The sequence below is a fragment of the Protopterus annectens genome, chromosome 1.part1 (assembly GCF_019279795.1).
Source record: "Protopterus annectens isolate FY-2018-M chromosome 1.part1, PAN1.0, whole genome shotgun sequence".
NCBI lineage: Eukaryota > Metazoa > Chordata > Ceratodontiformes > Protopteridae > Protopterus > Protopterus annectens.
In genome coordinates, this window is record NC_056726.1 from 825945596 (window position 1) to 825971373 (window position 25778).

Sequence of the window (25778 nt, forward strand, 5' to 3'; positions counted from 1 at the left end):
CAGGCCCAACAGAGGCCTCGGAGTCTGGCTTGTTCCTAGGCTGCCTGTCCTTATCCTTGCGTTTTTTATGTGTGCTGGTCGTTGGCTGCTCCAATGGCATGATATAATTAAATTTCCTACCAAAGTAATGTCGTGCAAAGTCAAAACGGCATTTGATAGTTCGTTTATTAAACCTAGCACAAAACCGACAACCTGTGACATCGTGGTCTGGGCCTAGGCAAGGAATATAATAGGAATGGAAGTCCTTATGAGGTATTTGCTTCCCACAAGAAATGCAATTGTTAACTTTTTCTGACATCGGACTGGAGCAAGAAAAGGTTCCCCAGCGGGGTACTTAGCTTTATTGAAGACTTCGGACTGAAATTCGAATTGAAAATCTCAGGTGTCAGCCGACCGGCACTTGCGAACTGCTTCTGCTTCGGGCACCGCGTGGCAAGAAAGACTGGAGAAAATGGCGTCAGATGCCTCTTATATACCCCTGGCGTACTGACGTCAGGGAAGAAGCGACAGCAACCGACGCCGGACCAAGACTTTGTAATTCAGGCCGACTGCGGGACCACCTGACGGCAGGATAACCCAAGTGTGATGACTGCAGCAGGGTAACACGATGAACATCAAAGGATGTTCCATACCTTGCATGTCCACAGACAACTCAGGTTCTGTCTTGACAGAACTAAATCTTTTACAGTTTCAGATCAATTTTTCATTTCTTGTGAAAGTAAGGCGAATGGACAACCTCTGTCAAAGCAGACAATTTCCAAATGGTTGTCTAAGACTATCACTTTTTGTTGTACTCACTATAACAGATCTTCTATTCCAGGCAGTGTAAAGGCCCACTCTACCAGAGTCTTGGTTTCATCTAAGGCTTTTTGGAAAGGGCTGTATTCTAGAACTATTTTAGACGCTGCTACTTGGTCCTCTGTACAAACAGTTACAAAATAGTACAAGTCTGATGCCTTCTCTAGGTCTAGATCAAGCTTTGCTAGGACCATTCTACAGCGGCTCCTGGACCCTTCTCCTTCCACCTCCAAATTATAATTAGCTATGGTAATCTACCCATACAGCTAAGCCTACTGCAGAGGCAATCAGTATGAAGAATGGAGCACAGTTGTGCAATTTGAACTTACCATAACACTAGATGTTTGAATGATCCCTGTTGCAGTACCTGTTCCCTTCCTCCATCCTCTTGTTTTTCGGTGTTTTTTATGTCAGGGTGTGGACATGTATTTTTTGCTATCCTAGCATTGTTCTTTCAGGGCTCAGCTTTCCTCCCTCTGCCAGCAGGAAAGTGCTTAAGGGCTTCACTGCTTGACAGTTTGTGCATATGTAAGGTGCCCTGAAGCTTTGGAAGTTGGTCAGGTGCTATGTCCTTGGCAGGAGATAACCCATACAGCTTAGGTACTGCAGCAGTGATTATTCAACCATCTACTGTTACGGTAGGTTCAACTTATACAGCTACAGAATTTTCTGAAGGACTGAGAAACTAGTCTTGATAAAGAGCATTGCTGATAGGAAGATTCTGATAACATGCCCCCCTCAGAGTTCTGAGGATAAAGAAAACTATCTATTTATCACATTACTCTCCAGATTCAGTTTCCTGAATCCCTTCAGGAAAAGAGGAGTTCCCTTTTCTCTTACCAGAAGCCACTTGATAAGAAACATAAATAGCCTGTACAAGACCCTGAGCCAGACTTAATAAAGAAGACATATGTTTAATTGTCTGTTTCTTTTCACAGGGAAGTTATGGCAACCAGGCTTTTGCATGGAAGCAAAAGCTTCCCCAGGAACAGGCATAATAATCTGGTTAAGCAAATGGCCCTCCCTTGTCCCTTCTCCCAGCACTGACAAAAGTGGTTCTCTCTGACCCACTAAGGGGTTCCCAAAAGCAGCAGAGGACATGGCTAATCTCTGGTTGATAATGGCTATATGTGCAACACTAGAGGGATCCAGAAGAAAAAGATGATAGTCTAAGGAACCAGGTTTGCAACAGCAAAGTCACCCACCTGCGACTGAGGTAAACTGGTAACATGCAGTGGTGACAAAGGCTGTTTAATTAACTTTTTCATTTTTGTGGCTGGAAGGAGGACTGCCTATGGGACCAGTAGTTTATTCCATGGTCAAGCTGAAAATGATGCTGGTTTCCCAGGGAAACTAAGCAGCACAAGTCAGTAAAAAACAAAAAGTAGCATAAAGTCACCAATAATAAAAACATAGTAAAAAAAAAAAGCACTCTAATACACTGCAACAAGCCCCAAAAGTAATGTAAACACAGTTTCTCCAAAGAAAAAAATTGATTTAGAGTGTCTAAATCAGCTTTTAAACTGGCAAGCATAAGCATGTGTTCCCATTTAAAAGCACAGCAAAGTTGCATGACAGTTAATTAAAAAAAAATGTGGGTACTTACTACAATGTTCCATCTATGTTGTCCATTTACATTCTTCCTCAACTGTTGGGTTTGGATCTGTTCCTTGGATCCGACTCGGCCATTGCTAAAGCTTTTGGCAACTAAAAAAACTCTCAAGCTCCTCTCTTACCCATAATGCACCAACCCCTAACATACCCCAGATCTTGTTTGCTGTTTTGCCTGTAGTAGAACATCCTAATATGTATGTGTATGTATGTGTGTGTGTGTGTGTGTGTGTGTGTGTGTGTGTGTGTGTGTGTGTGTGTGTGTGTGTGTGTGTGTGTGTGTAAGGACAGTGGTGACCTTATAACATCTCACTCTTCCAAAAGAAGGTTGGGGGTTGGTGGGCAGGAAGTTGGAAAAGAATGAAAATGAGCAACACAGATGGAACGTTATGGTAAGTACATAACTTTTATCTGATGTTGTCAATTTTCATTCTATTCTCAACTGTTCGGACAGAGTACCCAGCTACTTAAGATCCTGTGTGGACTCTAAAGATATTCTTGAGCACAGCTGAGTCAAAGGCTGTTCTTCCCCTCAAGATCTGATCCAATTTGTAATGAGTAATAAAGGTATGAGCATTAGCCCAAGTTGCAGCCACACACATGCTGTCCATAGAAGCTCTAGATAGAAGAAATGAAGAAGTTGCCACGGATCTAGTTGAATGGGCTCTTAAAGGTTTTGGTAAGGTTAGACCCAACTTGTTGCAGATAAATTAAATGCAATCCATCAGCCATCTGGCTAAGGTTACCTTTGCAATTGGATTGCCCAATTTAGAATCTGAAAAAGACACAAATAATTGATCTGTCTTTCTAATTTGTTTTGTGCAAGTAAAAATTGTCTGTGAACATCTAATAAATGCAACATATAATTACCTCTATTTGCAAATTTAGTAAAGAAAACTGGCAAATTAACAGATTGACTAATACTGGATTCGGACACCACCTTAGGAATGAAAGACGTGTTGGTACGTAAAGTGACTCTAGCTTTCTGAAAGATCAAGTAGGGAGGTTTAGAAAACAATGCTTGAAGTTCGGAAATTCTTCTAGTGGAAGTAATGGCCACTAGACAGATAGTTTTCCAGGTTAGGAACTTAAGACCGCATTTTGGTGCAAGTTCAAAGGGGGAATGAGTCAAGCTCTGCAGTACCAAGTTCAAATCCCATCATGGAGTATGATCTCTATGCGGGGGTCTTACGAGGAGTGTGCCTCTCAATAACGCTTTAGAGAGATTAGATGAGGTCACATACGAATTTTCAAATCAAATATGAAAATTAGAGCTTGCTGCTTAGTTGCTTTAACTGCTGAGGAACTAGCTCCCTCATTAAAAATTGTTGCTAAGAATTCCAGTATACTCTCTATAGCATCTCAGAAGGGTCAGTGTGCTTTTGTTGTGCCCAGTAACAGAACCTTTTCCATTTACTTGTGTAAAGTTTCCTTGTAGAAAGCTTATGGGAAGATAAAAAAAAAACATTATAGATGGGAGAATAGAGAATGAGTTGTCTGGCTATCAAGAGAATTGCAGAAACCATGCTCGTCAGCTTGAGGTTTGAGATCTCCAGATGAATCATACCTGCCAGGTCAGACAAGAGGTCTGGAATTGGGTCCAGAATCCAAGGTTGGTAAAAAAAGATGAGGCCATAAGAAGGGGAACCAAATCTGTCAAGGCCAGTAGGGTACAATGAGGATGACTTTGCTCTTCAACCTGGCAGCTTTCTGTAGGAATTTTGGAATTAGGGGAATTGGCAGGTAAGTATAAAGTAGACCGGGGTGAACCAATCATGGAGTAGAGCATCCCTTGGTGATTTCCCCATAAGGGGAATTAGGGCAAAATGGCTGCTGCATTTGTTGTTTAGGGGAGAAGCAAAAAGATCACAGCAAGGCTGACTCTGCTGACAGAAAATCATGTCTGTCACTTTCATGTTGTGAGACCACAATGGACTTCACCAGAATATGCAATGCAATGAAAAAGCAGTTGGATGAGATAACCCCTTGCCACACTCTGAGTGCTTCTTGACACAAGGGGTAAGATCTGGTTCTTCCTTGTTTGCTTATGTACCAAACTACTGACATATTGTTGGTTCGAATCACAATTGTCTCTAAAGGGGACAGCATCATGGAAGGCCTGCAATGCAAACAGCATTGCTCTCATCTCTTGAACACTGATAAGCAAACTGGCCTCTTTGGAGAACCAAGTGCCTTGGACTGTTTTCTCCAGGAAGTCCCCACCCCCACCCCAATCTGGGAAGCAACTGTGGTCACTATGGCCTTGGGTTGAGAGAGAATGAAAGGACAGCCTTGTACAACTTGATCTGATCAAATCCACCACCAAAGGTATCTTTTAGATGCCTGAGTGATTACTTGTGCTGACATGCTTTGGTGAAGAACTGACCACTGTTTTGCAAGCATCCACTGAGGAATCCCCATATGAAATCTTGCTAGTGGAACTAAAATTATGCCAGCTGACACTGACCCCAAAGCTTGATGGATAAGTCGGGCTGAAATTTTGGTATTGTAAACTATTTTCCTGACTGGGAATCTGATAGTCAGCACTGTTGAAGGAGGAAAAGAAGCTGTCAGTAATATGTTGAAGACTTGCTCCTACAAATTCCAAGGTCTGAGCTGGTTGTGACTGAGACTTGTTGTAATTTACAGTTATTCCCAGAAGGGAACAAGTGTGGAGTACTTGATCTTTTGCTCTTATTAGTAGATGCCTGGTCGGGGTGGTAATCAGCCAGTCACCTAAAGAGGGAAACACTCAGAATCCCTGCAGTCTCATGTGAGCTGCTACCACTGCCGTGCATATGGTGAACACCCTGGGGGCTGTGATGAGGCCAAAAGGCAGTGCTCTGAACTGATGGTCACTATCTCCCAGCCGGAAGTGTCAATACCTTTTGGATCATCTGTTCATTTTTATGCGATAGTATGCATCTTGAAGGTCTATTGAGCACATACAGTTGTCCTTGACCAAGAAGGGTAGAATGGACTGAACCATGCCCATCCAAAACTTTGTATGTCAAACTGACTTGTTCAAAATGCCAAGATCCAAAACTGGTCCAGTTCCCTGCTTTCTTTGGCATTAAAAAGAATCTTGAGTACGTTCTGGATTCTATCTGGTGTGGTGGGACCTCCTGGATGACAGTTTTTTCTAACAGCTTTAGTATTTCTAGTGCTGCTGCTTTCCTCTGAAAGAATCTCTGGACCCCTGGTTTTGTGGGCCTCCTCTGCTGCATCAGCATCTTCATCCATTAGAGTTCCCCTCTCTGCCCCTATGGGAACCATCTCCATGTGTCCTTGAAAGGACATTGGGACTTTCTGAACCACATTTTCTGACCACCTCGTTGATTCCTAGAAAAGATTTTTGAGGGGTTAAAAAATGTATGCCCACTGCAGAAAGGGTCTTCCTATCCTTTTCACACCTGAAGTGTGTGTCCTTCACTTCTGGGCCAAACAATGAACTGCCATGAAAGGGTACAATGATGAATGAGGACTTTAAAGGCTCTGAAAAATCACACAAGTGCATTCAGGCATGCCTTCCTAATAGATATGCTTCCCTACAAGCAACTTTGGATGCATACGAGATAAGCCTCATTTACAAATTTGAAATTGATTAGAGGGTAGCCAACTGAGAGACCACAGAAGATTGAGCCTCAGCAGTAATGGCCTCTGAAAGGGATTTTGAACGTTCTTTGATCAAATCCCTCTGCAGTGTAGTAAAATGTGCCAAATAGTTCAGTGACCTAAAGGCAAAGAGCGTTGAAGCATATACACGTTTCCCAAATCTATCCATTAACCTATTTTTATTTTCTATATTTATTTTCGGCTAAGTAAATACACGAAGAACTGTAATTCTTGATTTTGATAGCAAACTCCACTGAAGCTTTTGAAGCTAGCTGGCTGTTATATCCTGTATGCCTGCTCAGTGGCTCCGGACCCATCTGAAGGGTTAGTCTCCGTAGGCCCAACACCTTGAGTATCCAGAGGCTTAGGCAACTCCACGTGGGAGTCGGTCGCAGCCTGCGGCTCTGAGGTAGCGGTTGTCAGGGGCTGCGAAAGCACCTCACTGAAAACTGGTGAACCGGCGACTGGCCTAGACGAGGCTTTGTCAGTTTTGGGCCTCGGATGCCTGTCCTCATTTTTTTGTGAATTCCGGTCATCGGTTGTTCCGACAGCATGGTATAATTAAACCTTCAGCCAAAGTAATGGCAAGCAAAATCAAACCGACGTTTAATTGTGCGTTTGTTAAATCTAGCACAAAACAGGCAACTAGTGACGTTGTGATCTGGGCCTAGGCATGGAATACAGTAAGAATGAAAATCCTTATGAGGTATTTGCTTCCCACAAGAAATACAATTATTAACTTTTACTGACATCGGTCTGAGGCAAGAAAAAGTTTCCCCAACGGGGTACTTAGCTTTATTGAAGACTTCAGTTCTGAAAATCGAATTTGATATCTCAGAGGCTCTGAAAAATCACACAAGTGCATTCAGGCATGCCTTCCTAATAGATATGCCTGAGCCTGCTTCCCTAGAAGCAACTTTGGATGCATACGAGATAAGCCTCATTTACAAATTTGAAATGGATTAGAGGGTAGCCAACTGAGAGACCACAGAAGATTGAGCCTCAGCAGTAATGGCCCCTGAAAGGGATTTTGAAAGTTCTTTTGATCAAATCCCTCTGCAGTGTAGTAAAATGTACCAAATAGTTCAGTGACCTAAAGGCAAAGGGCGTTGAAGCATATACACGTTTCCCAAATCTATCCATTACCCTATTTTTATATTCTATTTTTTTTTTCGGCTAAGTAAATACACGAAGAAAGTACAGTTTTGTACTTACCATAAATGTAGATGTTCGAGTGTCTTCACTGCTGCAGTCATTACACTTGGGTTATCCTGCCGTCAGGCGGTCCCGCAGTTGGCCAGAGTTCCAAAGTCTTGGTCCGGCGTCGGTTGCTGTCGCCTCCTCCCTGACGTCAGTGCGTCAGGGGTATACAAGAAGCAGCAGACGCCATTTTCTTCAGTTTTTCTTGCCCCAGATGTCAGGTGCCCCCAAAAAGATAGGCAATACATATTGCTTACAAAACATACAATAAGGTAAAAACAAAACCTTCAGAAACCAGCAAATACATCACATAGGCAGTATAGTGTAGAAAGTTATAGACAGACCCAGGTAAGAAAGAGGGGATGGCAGGTGGGTAACCAGGACTGCAGCAGTGAAGACACTTGAACATCTACATTTATGGTAGGTACAAAACTGTACTATGTTCATCGTGTTTCACTGCTGCAGTCATTACACTTGGGTTGAATCCCAAAGCTGAGTCAGGGTGGCTGGTTCTATAGAGGATTTGGTGTGGCTATGAGGCCCTGCAGCACTGCAGTGGCAAAGCCAGCTCTGGATCTAGAGTAAAGAGGCAATTGGTAATGCTTGGTAAAGGTGTGCACTGAACTCCAAGTTGCAGCTTCCAAAATGTCTTTGGCAGGTACTCCTCTAAGGTAGGCAGTAGAAGTTGCAGTTGCCCTGGTGGAATGTGGTCTAATGTTAGATGGTACAGGTTTTGCATGCTGTGTGTAGCAGAACCGGATACAGTGTCCTATCCACTTTGAAATGGTCTGCTTTGAAATAGCCTTTCCCTATGAATTTGCAGCATAAGATAAAAACAATTGTTCAGTTTTTCTGAAAGCTTTTGTTTTGTCCAAGTAGAAGCGCAATTGCCTGTGTTTGTCCAAGGAATGCAGAATTATCTCCCCTTTATTCTGGGGATTTGGATAAAAAGTTGGCAAGTGAATAGTTTGGTTAAGAGCCTCACTGGATACCACCTTAGGCATAAATGAAGGGTTTGTTCTTAAAGTAACCCTGTCTTGGTGGAAGATGATGAAAGGCTCCACTGCCATTAGTGCCTGTAGTTCTGAGACTCTTTGTGCTGAGGTTATTGCCAGTAGCAAAGCAGTTTTCCATGATATATATTTTAATTCTGCTGAATTGGCTGGCTCAAAAGGAGGCAAAGTGAGTTTTTCCAAGACAAAATTGAGGTCCCAAGTAGGTGTTGGTGCTCTCCGGGGCGGTCTTATGTTTTTAGCCCCTCTGAGGTACTGCTTTAGCAACGAATGAGAGAAAATAGGAGGATCTGTGTTGTAATGAGCCGAGATGGCAGAAGCATGGATCTTAATGGATGAGAAGGATAGTCCTTTGTCCAGCATCTCAGTTAAGTACTGTAGTATCTGAGGAATGTTAGGGACAACAGGGTCAAGGCTTTGAGCCTGGTTCCAGGCACAGAATCTCTTCCACTTTTCTGAATAAGATTTCCTGGTGCTAGGCCTCCTGGCCTCCAAAATGACATCCATAACAGCTTTAGAGAGAGGTTTGTCTGTTTGGCTAAAGAATCTGCCATGCAGACAGGGATAACGTTTTGAGCTGACTGTGCAGGATCTGATTGTTTTGCTCAGTCAGAAGGTGTGGAATTTGAGGCAAAATCCAACGTGGGCCTTGAGCTAAGTTCCTTAACATTGGGTATCAATGCTGGCGTGGCCAGTCTGGAGCAATCAGAATCCTCTGTGTTTTTTCTTGTCTGGCTTTTAGGAGTACCTTTGAAAGGAGAGGCAGAGGTGGGAAGGCATAAACATTTAAGCTTTTCCAGCTGAACGAAAGAGCATCCACTTTCCATGCTTGTGTGCGATAAGTCCTTGTGCAGAATTTTTGTAATTGGCAATTCAGTGGGGAGGCAAAGAGATCTATGTCTGGGTACCCCCATTTTTGCATTATCATGTTGAAAACTTGTGGATTTAATTTCCACTTGTGAGGATCCATGATGTTTCTGCTTAAGTCGTCTGCCAGAGTATTTTTCTTTCCTGGCAGGAATTGTGCTTTCAGATGAACTTGATAAGTTAGAGCTGTGTTCCACAAGGTCATGGCTGGTCTGCATAGGGGGTAAGAATGAGTGCCCCCTTTCTTGTTTATGTACCACATTACTGTGGTGTTGTCTGTCTATAACAGTAATTGCCCTGGATGCAGAAGGTCCTTGAAAGCTGTTAGGGCATTTTGTACAACCAACATCTCTTTTTGATTGATGTGAAGATGCATTTGGTCTGTGGTCCATTTGCCCTGAATACATTTTTCCTGCCATGTGTGCTCCCCAGGCGTAATCCGAAGCATTAGCTGTTAAAGTCTGCCTGGCTGTGGGAAGAGTGAAAGGCTGATCCTTGTTGAGGTGACATGCCAGTGCCCACCATCAAAACTCCTGTTGTAAGCAGGCAATTAGTGGTATTACTGTTTCCAAACTGTGAGAGTGTTGTGTCCAAACACTTTTTAGGTACCACTGTAATTTCCTCATATGCAGTCTGGCATATGGAATTAGTAGTATGCAGGATGCCATGAATCCCAAGGCCTGCAGAATTTTTCTTGCAGGGAGTTGGGACTTTGTTGCCATCAATTGAAAATACTGAGTCAGTTGTCCTGGTTTGTCTGGCGTGAGATAAGCCATTTGGGCCATTGTATTTAAGCTGGCACCAAGGAATATTATCTCTTGTGAGGGCACTAGTTTTGAATTCTTTTCGTTTACTGTGTACCCTAGGCAACTTAACTTTTTTACAAACGGCACATGCTTTAGAAGAATGTCCTTGGTCTCCACTTGAATCAGGAAATCGTCCAGGTATGGATATATCTGGATTCCTTTTTGTCTGCAAAATGCAACTACTGGTGCCAGGCACTTTGTAAAGACCCTGGGCGCAGTGGATAGAATTGGTAGTGCATTGAACCAGCTATGAATCTGAGGTATCTTCTGCAATTTTGTCTGATAGGGATATGCAGGTATGCCTCTTTGAGGCCCAAAGTAACCAGCAAGCTTTCTTGCCCAACATGGGAAGGAGTTGCTGTAGTGTCAACATTTTGAATTTCGGAACAACCAGGTAAGTATTTAGAGTGGAAAGGTCTAGTATGGGTCTCCAGGCTTTGTCCTTTCTGGGGACCAGGAAGAGGCTTGAGTAAAATCCTTGTCCTTGTTCCTGCTGTGGTACTTTTTGAATAGCTCTCATGTCCATGAGGGCTGTAATTTGTTTTTGTGCCTCTGTCCATTGATTTTGTGGCAGGTCTGGCATTCCTTTTAGCCTTGGTAAAGTGTGAAAGTGGAACCTGTAGCCTTGAGACAAAATATTCAGCACCCATTTGTATTGGGTGATTGCTTGCCAGTTTTGTGAAAAAAAGTGCTAGTTTTCCCCCTAAGGGAACTGCCAAAAGGGAAGAGTTTGGCATTGGAAGGGGGAAGTCACTGGAACTGTTTCCTGTAAGGTTGTGACTTGTCCTCACCTCCTTTTGGGGTCAAAGCACCTCACTGTCATGGTCTGTAAGAGCCTTGGGGCTGAGATCTGCCTCTTGGGCGTCTGTATCTGCCTCTTTGTGGCCTGTCTGACACTGGAAAGGACCAATTCTTAGTAGGCCAATTCCTGCTAAATCGTGGTGGCTATACCTGTAAGAAATCCTTCACTGTTTGCATAGATTTTGCCTTATCCTCCATTTTCTTTAATACCTCTTCTGCCTTAACGCCAAATAAAATATCTTGCTGTAAAGGAGCATCCAATAATTTTGCCTTAACATGATCTGGTAAGCTTTGTTCCTTTAACCAAGCATGCCTTCGAATCACAGATCCTGTAACTGCTGCTCTACAAGTAGCTTCTAATGAATCAAAAACCACATTGCAAAGTATGCTTTCCCACTTGTTCAGCTGCATGCAATAAATGCTGCATTTCCTTAAAATCAGGTTGTTCTGCACTTGTACTCATTTTCTGTTTTAACTGAGACAGTAAATATTGTTGATATTTAAGCATGTGAAACTGGCAGTTTAAAGCCCTCACTGCTAAAGTTGCAGAGGTGTAAACTTTCTTCTCCCATCTGTCTAATGCCCTAGAATCCCTGTCCGAGGGAACTGGATTTTTAGCCGTGGAGGCCTTTACCCCTTTGGGACCCTGGGAAATAGTTTCTGGGTCAGCAACAGGGTTTTTATAAAGAAATTTGTGAGAGTCAGGGACTCTGTAGTACATGTCTGGCTTGACTGGAGCAGGGGGCAAAGAATCTGGATTTAAACTGGATTCAGAGAAGATCTCGTCCACAATATCCAACACTGGCAAAATAGCAAGGGGCCTGTGCTGAGGCAATAAAAGAAAGTCTTTGAGCCTTTTCTTGGATTCTAAGTAATCCTGGCCCTCCCAATGGAAATGTTCCCTCATGGTATGTAAAGTTTCCCCAAAAGAGTAATCCTCACGAGGAGAGGCTGAAGGAGTAGATTCTTCAGCATCAGAGTCCTCATAGGGGGGTAAAGAGTATCCCTGGTCTGAAGAGGAATCAGAATATATTGAAACCTGGTCAGAGGAATCATAGTCTGTATTCTGCCTAGGCCTTTTATCAGGAGGGTAATGGGAACCCCTAATCAGAGTAATTAAGTCTTCGGCCATTTTGAGCTTCTGCTTTTTAGGCATGGAGGCCTGTCCAGGTGCATGCTAACACCCTCAGAAGCCGAAGCCTGCTCAGTGGCTCCGGACCCATTTGAAGGGTTAGTCTCCATAGGACCAACTCCTTCAGTATCCAGAGACCTAGGCAACTCCATGTGGGAGTCGGTCATGGCCTGCAGCTCTGAGGTAGCGGGTGTTAGGGGCTGCAAAAACGCCTCACTGAGAACCGGCGACTGGCCTAGAAGAGGCTTAGTCAGTTTTGGGCCTCAGATGCCTGTCCTTATCTTTGTTTTTGCATTTTTTTGTGAATTCCAGTCGTCGGTTGTTCTGATGGCATGGTATAATTAAACCTTCGGCCAAAGTAATGGCGAGCAAAATCAAACCGACGTTTAATAGTGCGTTTGTTAAATCTAGCACAAAACCGGCAACTAGTGACGTCATGATCTGGGCCTAGGCATGGAATACAGTAAGAATGAAAATCCTTATGAGGTATTTGCTTCCCACAAGAAATACAATTATTAACTTTTACTGACATCAGTCTGAGGCAAGAAAAAGTTTCCCCAATGGGGTACTTAGCTTTATTGAAGACTTCGGTTCTGAAAATCGAATTTAATATCTCAGGAGTCGGCCGACCGGCACTTGCAAACTGCTTTTGCTTTGGGCACCGCGCGGCAAGAAAGACTTAAGAAAATGGCATCGGCTGCTTCTTATATACCCCTGACGCACTGACGTCAGGATGGAGGCGACAGCAACCGACGCCGGACCAAGACTTTGGAACTCTGGCTGACTGCAGGACCGCCTGATGGCAGGATAACCCAAGTGTAATGACTGCAGCAGTGAAACACGATGAACATCTGTAATTCTTGATTTTGATAGCAAACTCCATTGAAGCTTTGAAAGCTAGCTGGCTGTTATATCCTATGGAGAACACAGCTAAGGTTACTGCACCAGTGATCAACATGAAGAACATCTATTTCTCTCCTAAATCAACCAACATCTTTGGCATATCTACCATCTCATCTCAGCCTGCAGCTTTACCTGCCTATTTTCCTTAGTGTTGCTCTTACTTCTTCAAGAGTGGGCTCTTCTTCCTCTTTTATTGTAGGCCATACACAGTGCAGTACAGTTTGTATGGGGTTTTCCTCATTCAAAAGCTGTTGGAAGTACTCCTTCCTTCTTATTGTAGTTGATGTCCTGTTGACTGGTGAGCAGGTTGTTACTGGCATGCCTTATGAATATCTGATGACTACCCTCCTTAACTTTCTGTCTTTGCCTTACATCCTGATAGACTTTCTTTGTGATGTCTGTGCAGTAATTTTCCAGATGTTGATGGTTTGCTCTTTGCTACTGCCACTGCTCTCTTAGCCTTTTTATTAGGCAACAAGTATTCGGTATTACCCTGGTCCATCCTTTTTATCTCCCACTTTTTCCTGCTCTCCTCCTTTCTTTTTGTTACTTCCTGGACTTCTATTCCCCACCATCAGCTTTCCTTATGAACCATATTTCCTAATGAACTAAGATACTAAGAAAAAATCTCAGACTCTACACCCAGCAGTTTGTTTTTGTCAAGGGTAGATGCTGTTGCAGGAACCTTGTTAATAAGACTGCAGATACACTGTACAAATAGTGAGCTTTTGGTTCTGCTATGAAATGCAGACTTAGTGAAATTTAAAGTGCCAAAAGGACAAAAAAATACCAGAAATTCAAAAGGATGAATAAATATTTGTTTTTTGCGGGAGGCAAGGCCCCTTGTTCCTCCCAATGCCAACTCTCACCATAGGGGACTCCACTGTAAGACCTACTGATGCACCTCTAACCAAGCTGAACAAGGAGAAGATAAGTTAGTTACTTATCTGGACCAAGATCTTCCAAATCATGCACAAATGCATTGAAGTCATTACACCACAGGTAGCAGTATGATTCCTTCATAATACATATAGGTGTAAATGACTGGAGATTTACCTCCTTGGACTATATGGACAGAGACATTATGGATCTCTCAGACGTTGTGTCTCAGGCTGGTATTAGCCTAGCATTTAGCAGCATATTACCATCACCGAGGATGACACCACAATATGAGTAAAATATGATTGATTTTAACAACTGGCTGACTTTCTGGTGTCAATCTAAGGGGATCCAACATTTGTCAGCTTGAGAGAACATGGTTAACTGAGCATGTTACTTTGTCAATGATGGTCTGAACCATTCCCCTACAGGTTTTTGAATACTGGCTAAAACTTAATCTACCTCCACAGTGACTTTTTTTAAGCAATGCCAAATTGACAAACCTGCTAATACTGCAAACTCAGATCAACTGAACCTAAGGGTGTTACTGCTAAATGCCAGGACTCTAAATAAAAAAACTACACTCCCTCCAAGCCCTCCTCCTACTTGAGAATACAGACATCTGTGTAGTTACAGAGACATGGTTTAAAGCGGCAGAGACTACCCAAACAGTGCAAGGTTTTAGGGCCTTCCACACATTTAGACCAGTAGTTGCTCAAACAAGAACTAATGGTGAAGGTGTCCTGATGTACATCAATAGCAAGCAAACCTCTAGACTGACCAAACAAGATGATGCTCCTGAGTTACACTACATGCAGACCACCACAGACAAAATCCCGTATCATATCCTTGGCAGCTACAGGTCACCCTTCATGTCCCAATAAGCTCACAATGCATACTTAGACCTACTGGAGAAACATACCATCCAATCTAACACTGTAGTCATATTAGACTAATTACCTCTCTTATAGACTGGGAATCCTATGGCCTCAGATCTACAGGCACAGAGATTCCTGGACTTTGTAAATGCAAACACCCTAGACCAAATTGTGAATACGCCCAATAGAGGCTCCAACATACTTGACCTTATACTCACAAATATGAGAGAAAGCTGCACCCCCCCCATGTCCTGTTCTCTCTGGCAAGGTCTTACCATGAAGCTGTCTCCATCAACATCAACTCCGTAACTGCAGTAAAACCAGTAACACTTGGAAACAATTCCAAGGCAAACTACCTTTTATTAAGTGATGGCTTGTCAAAATTCAATTGCTCTCAAAAACCGTACAACAATGCCAATGGCTACATAGAGGTTGTTGTACCTGTAAGCTCAGAACTAGCCCCATAAACAAACTGCCCTGGTGGCATGCCAAATTAAACAGGATACACAACAAAAGAGAAACATTATGGGAAAAATCAGGAAGGGTAATTCCCATAAAGATAAAAATTTTCTCATCAAACAAAATAGGCAACTAAGAAGACTAATTAGGTCAAACAAAGCCAACTTTGAGGTTAAGATAGCCTCCCGAGTGAAAGATAACTATAAGACCTTCTTCAGCTATGCCAGAAACTTTAATGGTAGCACACAGCAATGTGCTAAACTAGTGGTTAATGTTGACACATTTACAGAGTCTGGAGATATAGCGAATCAGTAGACAAATTCATTTCCAACTTTACCCCCCCATCTCCAACCACCCTCAAGAAATACCATCAAACAACACCCCTCCAGGTATAACTAGGGAGCATGTAATGGCTGCACACGCCTCAATGGGCCTGAATAACATCCTGGGATGCCTACTGAACAGTCTAAAATATGAATTAACAGGACCCCTAGAGTCACTATTTAAATTATCGTCTTCAATCCCCATTTTCTTCATGGGGTAGGGGTGTTTTGTCAATTGTCACCGTCTCTCTCTCTATTCAATGCTACTCACCTGCCTTCTTCACCTACCTATCTTCTTCAACACTCGTACCTGTCACAGGTCTTTTCTCACACAATCTATCCACCACTTTTGCCCTTGATTTTTCTTGCCTTCTTCCTGTCTGTCCCAAATCTACTTCAGCAGATTGTCTTCTACTTTTCTGAACTTAATCTGTTCTCTTTGACCTTTTTTGCAACTGGAGTTTCTTTGGATTCTGCTATGTTCTCATTTTGTCTGTGCCACAGCTTGCAGCCTACCACTCATCTCTGGCACTTCACCTCCATCACATCTAGCCTCTTCAACCACTCTACCTTTACTGCCCAAGTTTCTGTACCATACAGTACTACTGGTCTCACTGCTGTTTTGTACAAATAAAGTTTTGTGCCACATAAATGGAGGACTGCAGTGCTCATCCCCTTTCATAAGAGAGGACCCACAACAGATCCTTGAAACTATAGATCCAATAGTCTGATTAGCCATATTTGCAAAGCTATGGAAAGAAGTATTAGTATTATGGAAACTATCAACAAGGACATATGAGATCTACAGACACTGCATCCATCCCAGTTTGCCTATGTCAAAAGAAGGTTGTGCTTACTGAACTTGGTGGACTTCTTTGAAAAGGTCAGTGAGACAATGACTGAGGAGAAAGCAGTGCATACTGCCTATCTAGATCTATCTAAAGCATTTGATACAATACCCTACTCGAGCATTGTCAACATTCATTTGGAACTTGACAAACTCTGGACAGCTAGCTGTCTCATGGATAGGATCCAAGAGGTTAGCATCGATGAGGCCACTTCCACAAAGAGGCTGGTCACCAGTGGAGTCCCTCAGTACTCTGTGCTGGGTCATCTCCTCTTTGACATTATCTTCTCGGAGGTCAAAGTCAATGTCAAAGGCATCTGGCTGACCAAGTTTCCAAATGATTGCAATCTGGGAGAGGTCATTAAATCCCCCAAGATAAAAACTCCTTTCAGGAGGGTCTAACACAGACAAAGTTTGGTGCCAATGCCATTTCCTAAAACTTCAGTGCCAAAAAATACATTAAAGTTCATTCTGGGAAGTTGGCCACCGTGGGTAAATAAGTCATCAATAAAATACCTCTAAAAGTTGATTAATTAGTCAGAGATCTGGGAACTCATGTACACAATAACCTAACCTTCGACCAACATGCGCCCAAGGTAGTAAGAAAAATTGTTCAACTTATAAGTGCATGGCATCTAGGTCTAGAGAGGTCATTAAACCATTGTTACTCAGCCCTCATTAGACCCAACAGAGTATAATGCCCCCTTCTGTATATACCTGACCAGATACATGTAAGCAAATGGAAACTCCTTACAAAAAATACAGGGAGTAAGCACACTGTCCTATGCTGATCACCTGAAAGCCATGTTTCTATGCTTATATAGACTTTTGAGAGTGACCCAACTAACAGCCCTATCCCTTTAATCTCCTACTGACTATTAAGGGGTGACCTATGCCTAACCTACTAGGCAGGTCTCAAATCCAGGCCTGATGGAGCTGCTACACATCCACAAGGCAAACAGCATATGGGTCAACTGATCTAAACTTAGTCAGCAACTCAAACATGCTGAAGAGGCAGATGTATGTTTCAGAGATTGCTCCTTCTTTGGAACAGGCTTCTTGTTCACATTAAGCACAGTCCCTCCCTGGCCCTCCTCAAAAGCAATTTGGATTAATGGATTTGGAATTTTAAATCCACACTTGCGGTAGCACCTACATCCCTTATGCAGAGCAGCAATCTGTAACATACTCAAGACATAGGCGCAAATCCATGCCATCCTCTAATTTATGAGACATATGTACTGCCTTGTATCAGATGTAGTAATCTGATGCAGGGGTGTCAAATCATAGCAGGCAGCAAAAAAGGCCAGGACAGTGAAAACTGCTTAAAATTACAAAACAAAGACTAACAGGCAGTGGTTGAAACTCTGCAGATGATGTGGTTTTGTACAGCATGCATGGCATTTCAAACAGACTGCATTTTTGTTGCTGCTACATTTTAACCACTATATGTGTTTTAAGCAAGAATGGGAGGAGTAAATTTAGCTTTTTATTTCTCAGAAGCGAAAGTGTACACTATTCCAAAAAATGTCAAATATCGGTCACCCTGCACAGCTATTGTAATGAACCGAATACATAATTAACATTGCATAAATTACTGCTAACATACACAATTTTAAACATTTTAGCGTATAAATAAATGTCAAATTACTGTTTAGGCATTTTATCCATTAGACAAGCTATCTGGAAGATCTGATATTTTGTCATTAATCAAGAAAACAGTAGAAACATGACCAGTGTGACATCAGAGTTAGTCTGTAAAAATTGTGATACAAAGCAAAGAACAATTGTTTAGCAGAATTGCTTGCATTAAAACCACTACTTCAAAGACTCTTACTCACGTGGTTAAAGAAATACTGCAGTTGTTCATTGGCTAGATTGATACACAGCTGTTCAAATCGATTCACAGCAAAGTTTTCAAACCCGAATATGTCTAAGATTCCTGAAATTAAACAGAACACATCACAGACTGTTTTCAAGACTTTCTGTATAAAAGGGAGGGACATAACCTAATCTCAGAAGACAGAAGCAAGATACTAGCATGGCATTTTTTTAGAATCTCAAGCAGATCACAGCTAATAAACCACCCAATCATAACTTAATCAGGCCGACTGAGGGCAACCTGCCAGCAGATTACCCAAATGTAATGACTGCAACAGTGAAACACGAAGAACATCTTGTGTTACCAGATAACAGTAAGCTACATAGGAGTGTTGAGCAGAGATGTTTCCCTTGGCTAACTTGTTCTTAGCTCATTTTCATGAAAACTCGAATTATAACTTCTCATAGGGGTGATGAAAAGAAAGATCAGCCTTTTTAACTATTTATAAATATAAAGGCACACAAACAACCCATGATGGTTCTAACAGTCTGAAATATCTTGATGGCAGATGAAAAGAAACAATCATGCTGACATACCTCCCCTTTAAGATCCGTTTCAAATATAAGGTCATTCTGAACTTCTCTACTTTGAGGCATGCCAACTAGTGGTCACATAAAATTCACAAACAGCAGTAATGCTTAGAAGGCTGGACATATAGGCAAAGATACCAGCTCAGAGCTATAGACAGTGATCAGAAGATAAGACAAAAGCCTTCATAAACAAAACAAAATCCTCCTAATATAGTGTAGGAATTCAGAATTGCAAAATGCTCTGCTAGACACTGTCTATCCTTGCATGCAGCATGAAGACTGTACCAGGTGATAACATCATAGCCATGATACTTCTCAATATTGCTGATCAGAATAAAGGGGCCTTATTAAATTTGCACCTGGAAATGCAAGACATAGCTGATCATAATAAAGGGGCTTTATTAAATTTGCACCTGGAAATGCAAGACACAGCGAAGTCAGAGAATGTTCATGTTTGTGGACTACACTGGGTCATACATTGTTATAAACTATGCTTCAAAATATCACTGAACGGTGTCGAACACTGTCATATCGCCATGGCACAAAGGGTTTTTGACAGCTAAGTGACACACCTCATGCCGTACTGTCAGCTGAGATGTACTCAAGCACTATTCACATTAGAAGTAGCAGAACCTACTATCCCTGTCATCCCACCAATTACTACAGAAATGTATTCCTATGATTGGGTGAACATTCACCTACCATGGAAATATTGTGCTGGACTGTGGTACCAAAAAGATAATGAAACTACAATGAGACAGCCATTGCGTGAACATCCAGGAGAATGACAAGCAAATGTCTAGCTTTAACTCTTAACACCTCTCACAGAACAGAACTGCACAATTTGGAAAACAGAAGTAAGGTAATCTCAAACACCATTCCTGGAAAAGATAAATCATTACAGCGAGTAACCTAAAGCCTATTTTTCCACTTTCCAAGTCATTTGTCTACTCAAGTGCAAGGACAAACAACTCACTTCTCAATGAAGATGCTTCCACAGTTCTAAGGATTCACAGTCTCTTCCAGACCACTTTACCAGACAGACCGCCAACCTGCTAATTCACCTTTTCTCCAAGTTTTACTCAGATAGCAAAGGAATTCCCATACCAGAAATTATTTTCAGATTCAAAAACTGTTTCAAGCACACTAAATTTAGAAATGGGACAGAGTGATGCAACTGTTACCTCTGGTGCCTCAACTCCAGAGTGAGGATTGAGTATCAGCCCTAGTAAAGGTCTTTTTTGGAATCTGCATGTACTTCCATTGTCCAAATGAGTCTTCTATCTCTAATCACTCAAAACAGAAAGCACAGTTGTGTACACTTAATATAAATGTAGATGTTCGCGTGTATTCACTGTTGCAGTCATCACATTTGGGTTATCCCTGCCAGGGTAGCCCTCGGCCTGCCCGAATACCAGAGGCTTAGTATTTCTGCATCAGTTGCTGTCGCTTCAGGACTGACGTCAAGTGGTCAGCAATATAAAGTAAGGCAGCTGATGCCATTACATTAGTTCATAAGTTCATATATTAGTTCATAGGTTCATACTAGGCTATCTGCCCTAGGGCATTTATAAGCCTAGCCAGAGTGTGTTTGACTTTCTCCACCCATTTTAAATGAATTTTGCTATGCCCTTTTTCGAGGTTAGTATACTGTGCCTCTGTCTAACAGTGACACAGAAGTGATACCCGGGGTAAACCTACGATCTCCCATCCACTCATCAAGATTCCTCTTGAAGAGAGTCAATGAGGGACTCTGCCTAACCTGGACTGGGATTTTATTCCAGAGTGAAGGGAGCCTCTGGGTTATGAACCTGTCCCTCCAGCATGTCCTATTTATTTCAGTGATGAGGTTCAAGTCTCTCGAGCATGTAGCTCAATGGGATTTGGATTTTCTGAGGTGCAGCATGTCCATTAATTCCGGGTTGGATATGGCTTTATACGTCAGGCACAGATCGCCTCTGAGCAGGCGGTATGCCACTGAGTAGAGCTGGAGTTTCTTTAACCAGGCAGCAGATGGCATTTGTGCCCTTTGATCCTCTTGGTGGGGTACTTTTGGGGTCTTTCCAGTTGCTGCAGGTGTCTGGTAAGGAACATCCCAAAAGGGGCATTGTACTCAATTATGGGCCTGATGAGGGAAGAGTAAAGAGGCACGATGACCTCCCCCGATCTAGATGTGAATCCCTTCATGATTAGGTGGGCTATATAAAATGTTTTTCTAACCACTTTGGCCACGTGGTTTTCAAATGAGAGATTGCTATCAAACTTGGGTCCCCAGGTCCCTAATTACTTCTTCCGTACTTAATGGATTACCACCTATGTGGTCATTTCTGGGCACTCTGTTTTTGCCAAAGGGGATGACTATACACTTTTTGGCGTTTGGCTTGAGGCCATGGCTCTGGCACCAGTTGTCTGTTTCTATGAGGCCCTTTTGGAGGATGCTTGTGTCGGCTGGAGAGTCGATTATGGTGCCTAGTTTGCAGTCATCTGCGAACTTGGTCAGCCACAGTCCTTCCGTGTTGGCCTGTACCTCCGAGAAATAAATACCAAACAAGAGAGGTCCCAGGACTGAGCCTTGTGGGACGCCACTTGTAACTGGTTTGGAGTCTGACATGGCTCCAGCAATTCTAACCATGTGGGTTCTGTCCTTGAGCCAGTTTGCAACCCCATCTAGTGACATAGGGGTTTATATTTAAGCTGGTGAGCTTATCTATAATGCCCGAGTGGGGTATTGTATCGAAGGCTTTTGCGAGGTCCAGGTAGGCTGTGTGGACCACCTTCCCCTCGTCAATGGCCTTGGTGACTGTTTCAAAGAAATCAACCAGGTTTAAGAGGCAGGATCTGCCCTTAACAAAGCCAAACTGGGTAGGATCCAGTGTCTGTAGGTCCCCAATATATTTATTTATGAGGTCCATGATGATCTTTTCCACAGTTTTGCAGACCAAGCTAGTCAGGCTTATGGGGCGATAGTTTCCAGGATCCGTTGAGGCACCACCTTTGTGGAGAGGGACCACTGTTGCTGTACGCCACTCTTTGGGTACATATCCTGTAGTAAGGCTGAGATTGAACAGTAGTTTTATGTTTGGGTTTAGCTCTTCTTGGAGTTTATGTAGGACGCAGCCTGGGACACCGTATGGTCCCACTGATGCTGTGTTTTTTTGCTTTGGAGAGGGGGGCTCTTACCTGAGCATCTGAGATGTCAGGGGGGCAGCACACTGCTGGGATAGCTGTTTGCCCTTTTGGTGGGGAGGGGGACGGAGTTTGCGCTAAACCTGTCAGCTAGGATGTTGGCAATGTCTGTGGGTTCGGTGTATTTTTTTGTCATTTTGGACTAATTCTGAGCATATCTGGGAATTCCCACCCAGATTCCTGACATAACTAAAGAAAGCCTTGTGATTATCCTTAGTGTCCTGTGCAATTTTTCTCTCTAAGCTGGCCTTAGATGATTTTATGAGTGCCCGTAGTTTTTTGCTAATACTGATCAGAGATGCCTTCCCTTTTTGGGATTTTGTTCTATCATGTAGTAGCTTCCTCCTTCTATTGTACAGTTTGTTTATCGCTGGGGTCCACCAGACAGGACGTCTGCCTTTGGAGGATTGGGTCTTGGTTTTATTTGGGATTGCATGATCCATGCATTCCTGAAGGTGTTCACAGAATGCGTTTATAAAGGATTCTGCGGTCTGGGCTGTATTTTCCACAGGCCCGGGGGCTTTGAAGGATTCCACCTCAGTTTTGAGGAGTGTGAAATTTGCTTTAGAGTTTTTCACTGTGGTTTTCTGGGCAGGGGGTGGGGTCGGGATGCGAATATCCAGTGAGATTAGTTTATGGTCTGATCTTACCAGTGAGGGATACACTTCTGGTCTGGAGCATAGAGTCCCCATGTTGGTGATGATCAGGTCCAGTATGTTTTCCCCTCTTGTGGGAGTGGTAACAAGTTGTTCCATAGCATTTGAGTTTATAAATTCTAGGAACCTTTGGGCTAGGGTGTTGGAGCTACAGTAATGCTCCCAGTCTATGTTTGGGTAGTTGAAGTTGCCCAATATACTGGTGTTTGGAGAGACCTTCATATTTTCCAGTGTTCTCAGGAAGGCCGAGTGGGGTTCCTGGGTTTGGGAGGGTGGTCTGTAGCAGGCTATAAACTGGAAGGCAGTTTTACCCACTGTTAGTTGCACATGGATAGTCTCTGATGCCTCGTGCTGTGCCATCAACCTGGAGGTGTGGGTATCTTTGACGAATATTGATACTCCCCCTCCTTTTGTGGTTCAGTCCAAGTTTTGGGGCCGGAAAGCATGGTATGAGGTATAACCTGGTAGTGCTGGGGTGCTCTCGGGAGCCTTGAACCAGGTTTCTGTTACTGCACAGATATTGATGTTCTCCATGCTAAGGAGAGTTTCATATTTGAGTTGATTCCCAAAGCTGAGGAAAAGGGTAGAGGAAGTCAAGGAAACTAGGGGCTGGCTAGGATGCCCTGCAAGACTGCAGTGGCAAAGCTTGCCCTGGATATGGAGAAGATAGGTAGGTGGTAATGTTTGGTGAAAGTGTGATCAGATGTCCAGGTGGCAGCCTCCAGGATGTCCCTGGTGGGGACTCGTCTGAGGAAAGCTGCAGAGGTGGAGGCTGCTCTGGTGGAGTGAGTCCTGACCCCCTTAGTGAAAGGCTTTCCATGTTCCTTGCAACAGAAATGGATGCAGCATCCTATCCATTTAGAAATTGTTTAGAGACAGCTTTGCCTTCTTCCCCTGAAGAAAAGCTAACCATCAACTGATCAGACTTTCTGAATGATTTAGTCCTGTCTAGACAGGATCTGAGCTGTCTGTGCACATCTAGAGAGTGCTAGAGCCTTTTCTCCTTGTTTTGTGGGTTAGGGAAAAAAGGTGGGCAAATGAATGGATTGGTTGACAGCCACACTGGACACCATTTTGGGTATGAAGGATGGGTTAGTCCTGAGGGAAACCCTATCAGCATGGAAGATGATGAAGGGCTCCACAGCCATGAGTCCTTATAGCTCGGAGACCCTTCTGGCTGAAGTGATGGGCAGAAGAAAAGCTGTCTTCCAGGAGAGAAATTTTAACTCTGCTGGAGATGCTGGTTTGAAGGGGGGGCAGGGTGAGCTTTTCCAACACAAAGTTAAGGTCCCAAGCTGGGGTAGGTGCTCTCAAGCTGCTGGCTCCTCTTAGGAATTGTTTAATCAGAGGGTGTGAGAAAAGCTGCTGCTCAGTGGGGAAATGAGCAGAGATAACAGAGGCATGGATTTTAATAGAAGAAAAAGACAGACCACTGTGTAGCAGGTCAGCTAGGTAATCCAGGATGGGGGCGGGCGGGCTGTGCCGTATTGGCTCCCTTAGCTTGAATCCAGGTGCAGAACCTTTTCCATTTGTCAGCAAAAGACTTTCTAGTGCTAGGGCATCTGGCCTCACGTATAACATCTAGAACCTGTTTACTGAGGTTGGCAGATTGATCAGTGGTTAGGGAATAAGCCAAGCTGCCAAATTGAGGGTCTGCAATTGGGGGTGCATGAATTCTCCTTCCCTCTGGGTCAGGAGGGTTGGGGTCTGAGTGAGATGCCATGGTGGCAGTGGGGACAGGCTGCACAGCAGTGGGGACCCAGTGCTGGCAAGGCCAGTCTGGAGTAATAAGAATTATCCTTGGTTTTTCCTCCCTTATTTTGAGCAGTACCCTGGTAATGAGAGGTAGTGGAGGAAAGGCACAGACCAATAGACTGGCCTAGGGGAAGGACAGGGCATGCAGTGATGCTCTCTGGTGCAGAACTTGCTGAGCTGATGGTTGGTGTTGGAGGCAAAGAGGTAGACCTTCAGGGGGGCCCATTTCAGAGTTATTAGGGTGAAGGTTCTTTTGTCTAGCTGCCACTTGTGTGGGTCCAGAAGATTTCTGCTTAAGTGACCTGCCAAAGAGTTTAGAGAACCTGGCAGGAATTGTTCTAACAGGTGTAGTTGCATGGCAGAGGCTGTGTGCCAAAGGGTCATGGCCAGACTGCATAGAGGGTAGGAGTGAGTCCCTCCCTGCTTGTTGATATACCACATCACAGGGGTGTTTGTCTGTTTTTATCAGGAGAGCCCCTGGGGACAGAAGGGGCATGAACACTGTCAATGCATGCTGGACAGCTAACATCTCTTTTGTTTGATGTGCAAATGGATTTGCTGTGGGCTCCATTGGCCTTGTATGACTTGCCATCTAGGTGGGCAGGAGGGTGTCAGGATTCAAACTGGATTCCAGGAAAACATTGTTCACAACATCCAGAAATGGGGGAATGGGCCAGGGGTCTGTGCTGTGGAAGATCTAAGAATTCTCAGAGTCTTTTTTGAATGAGGGTAGTCCTGATATTCCCATTGGAAATGCTCCATTAAGGTATGAAGGGTTTCCCCAAAGGAAAAGTCCTCAGGTGGAGAGGCTGAGGGAATGGAATCCTCTGCATCAGAATCCTTATAAGCAGAAAGGGGTTGCATGTCTTCATATTCAGATGCATCAGTCTCATCAGACAAAACTACTGGGGACAGATCTCTTTCTTTTGGAAGGGGTAGCTTGGCTTCCCCTGATAAGCATGATAAGGTCTTCTGCCATTTTAAGCATTTGAGACTGAGGCAAGGAAACAAGTGCCTGAGAGTGGGTCGTCAGTTTCTTGAGTGTGGTTCGTACCCTAGGCCTTAGAAACTCAGTCGTTTTTGAAAGAACAGTAGACACGAAAGTCGTCGGTTTGTGTCGAGAATCGGTAGTGCGAAGTACTTCCTCAAAAGCCAGTGCCTGCTCAGTGGCTTCAGACCAATCCAAGGGAGAGACAACTGCAGGATCCTAAGTTGAAGAGTTTTGTGGCATACTGGACTCTGAAAGGGTCTCGGTAGCAGCCTGCGAAACCAAAGAAGCGGGCATCAGGGGCTGCAAAAGCACCTCACTGAAGACGAGAGAACTGACGACTAGCTTAATGGAAGCATTGTCGGTAGGCTTGAACCTGTGCGGCCTGTCTCTGTCTTTATTGTTACATTTTTTTGGAAGATCTGCTGTTGGATGGCTTACCGAAGCCATATTGGAATTCGAGGACTGTAAGCAAAAATATCTAGCTACAATAAGGGCCCAACGACGTATAGTTTTGGTGTTGAACAAAGCACAAAAGCGACAGTGAGGGAAGTCATGGTCTGGGCCTAAGCAAGTGACGCAGTAAGAATGAAAGTCTCGCTGTGGTTTTTGTTTTCCACAGGCGAGACAATTGTTAACTTTTTCTGAC

General features: G+C 43.5%; 1 protein-coding gene across 2 annotated transcripts in view; it reads right to left on the minus strand.

The window, feature by feature from the left end:
- Positions 1–25778, minus strand: part of LOC122807596 (myosin-IIIb-like) — a 2420886-nt gene that overhangs the window by 937830 nt on the left and 1457278 nt on the right. For both annotated transcript variants that reach the window (XM_044078517.1, XM_044078510.1), the window contains exon 11: positions 17974–18074. In XM_044078517.1, the coding sequence (XP_043934452.1) occupies positions 17974–18074 (101 nt within the window). The remainder of the gene's footprint in view (positions 1–17973; positions 18075–25778) is intronic.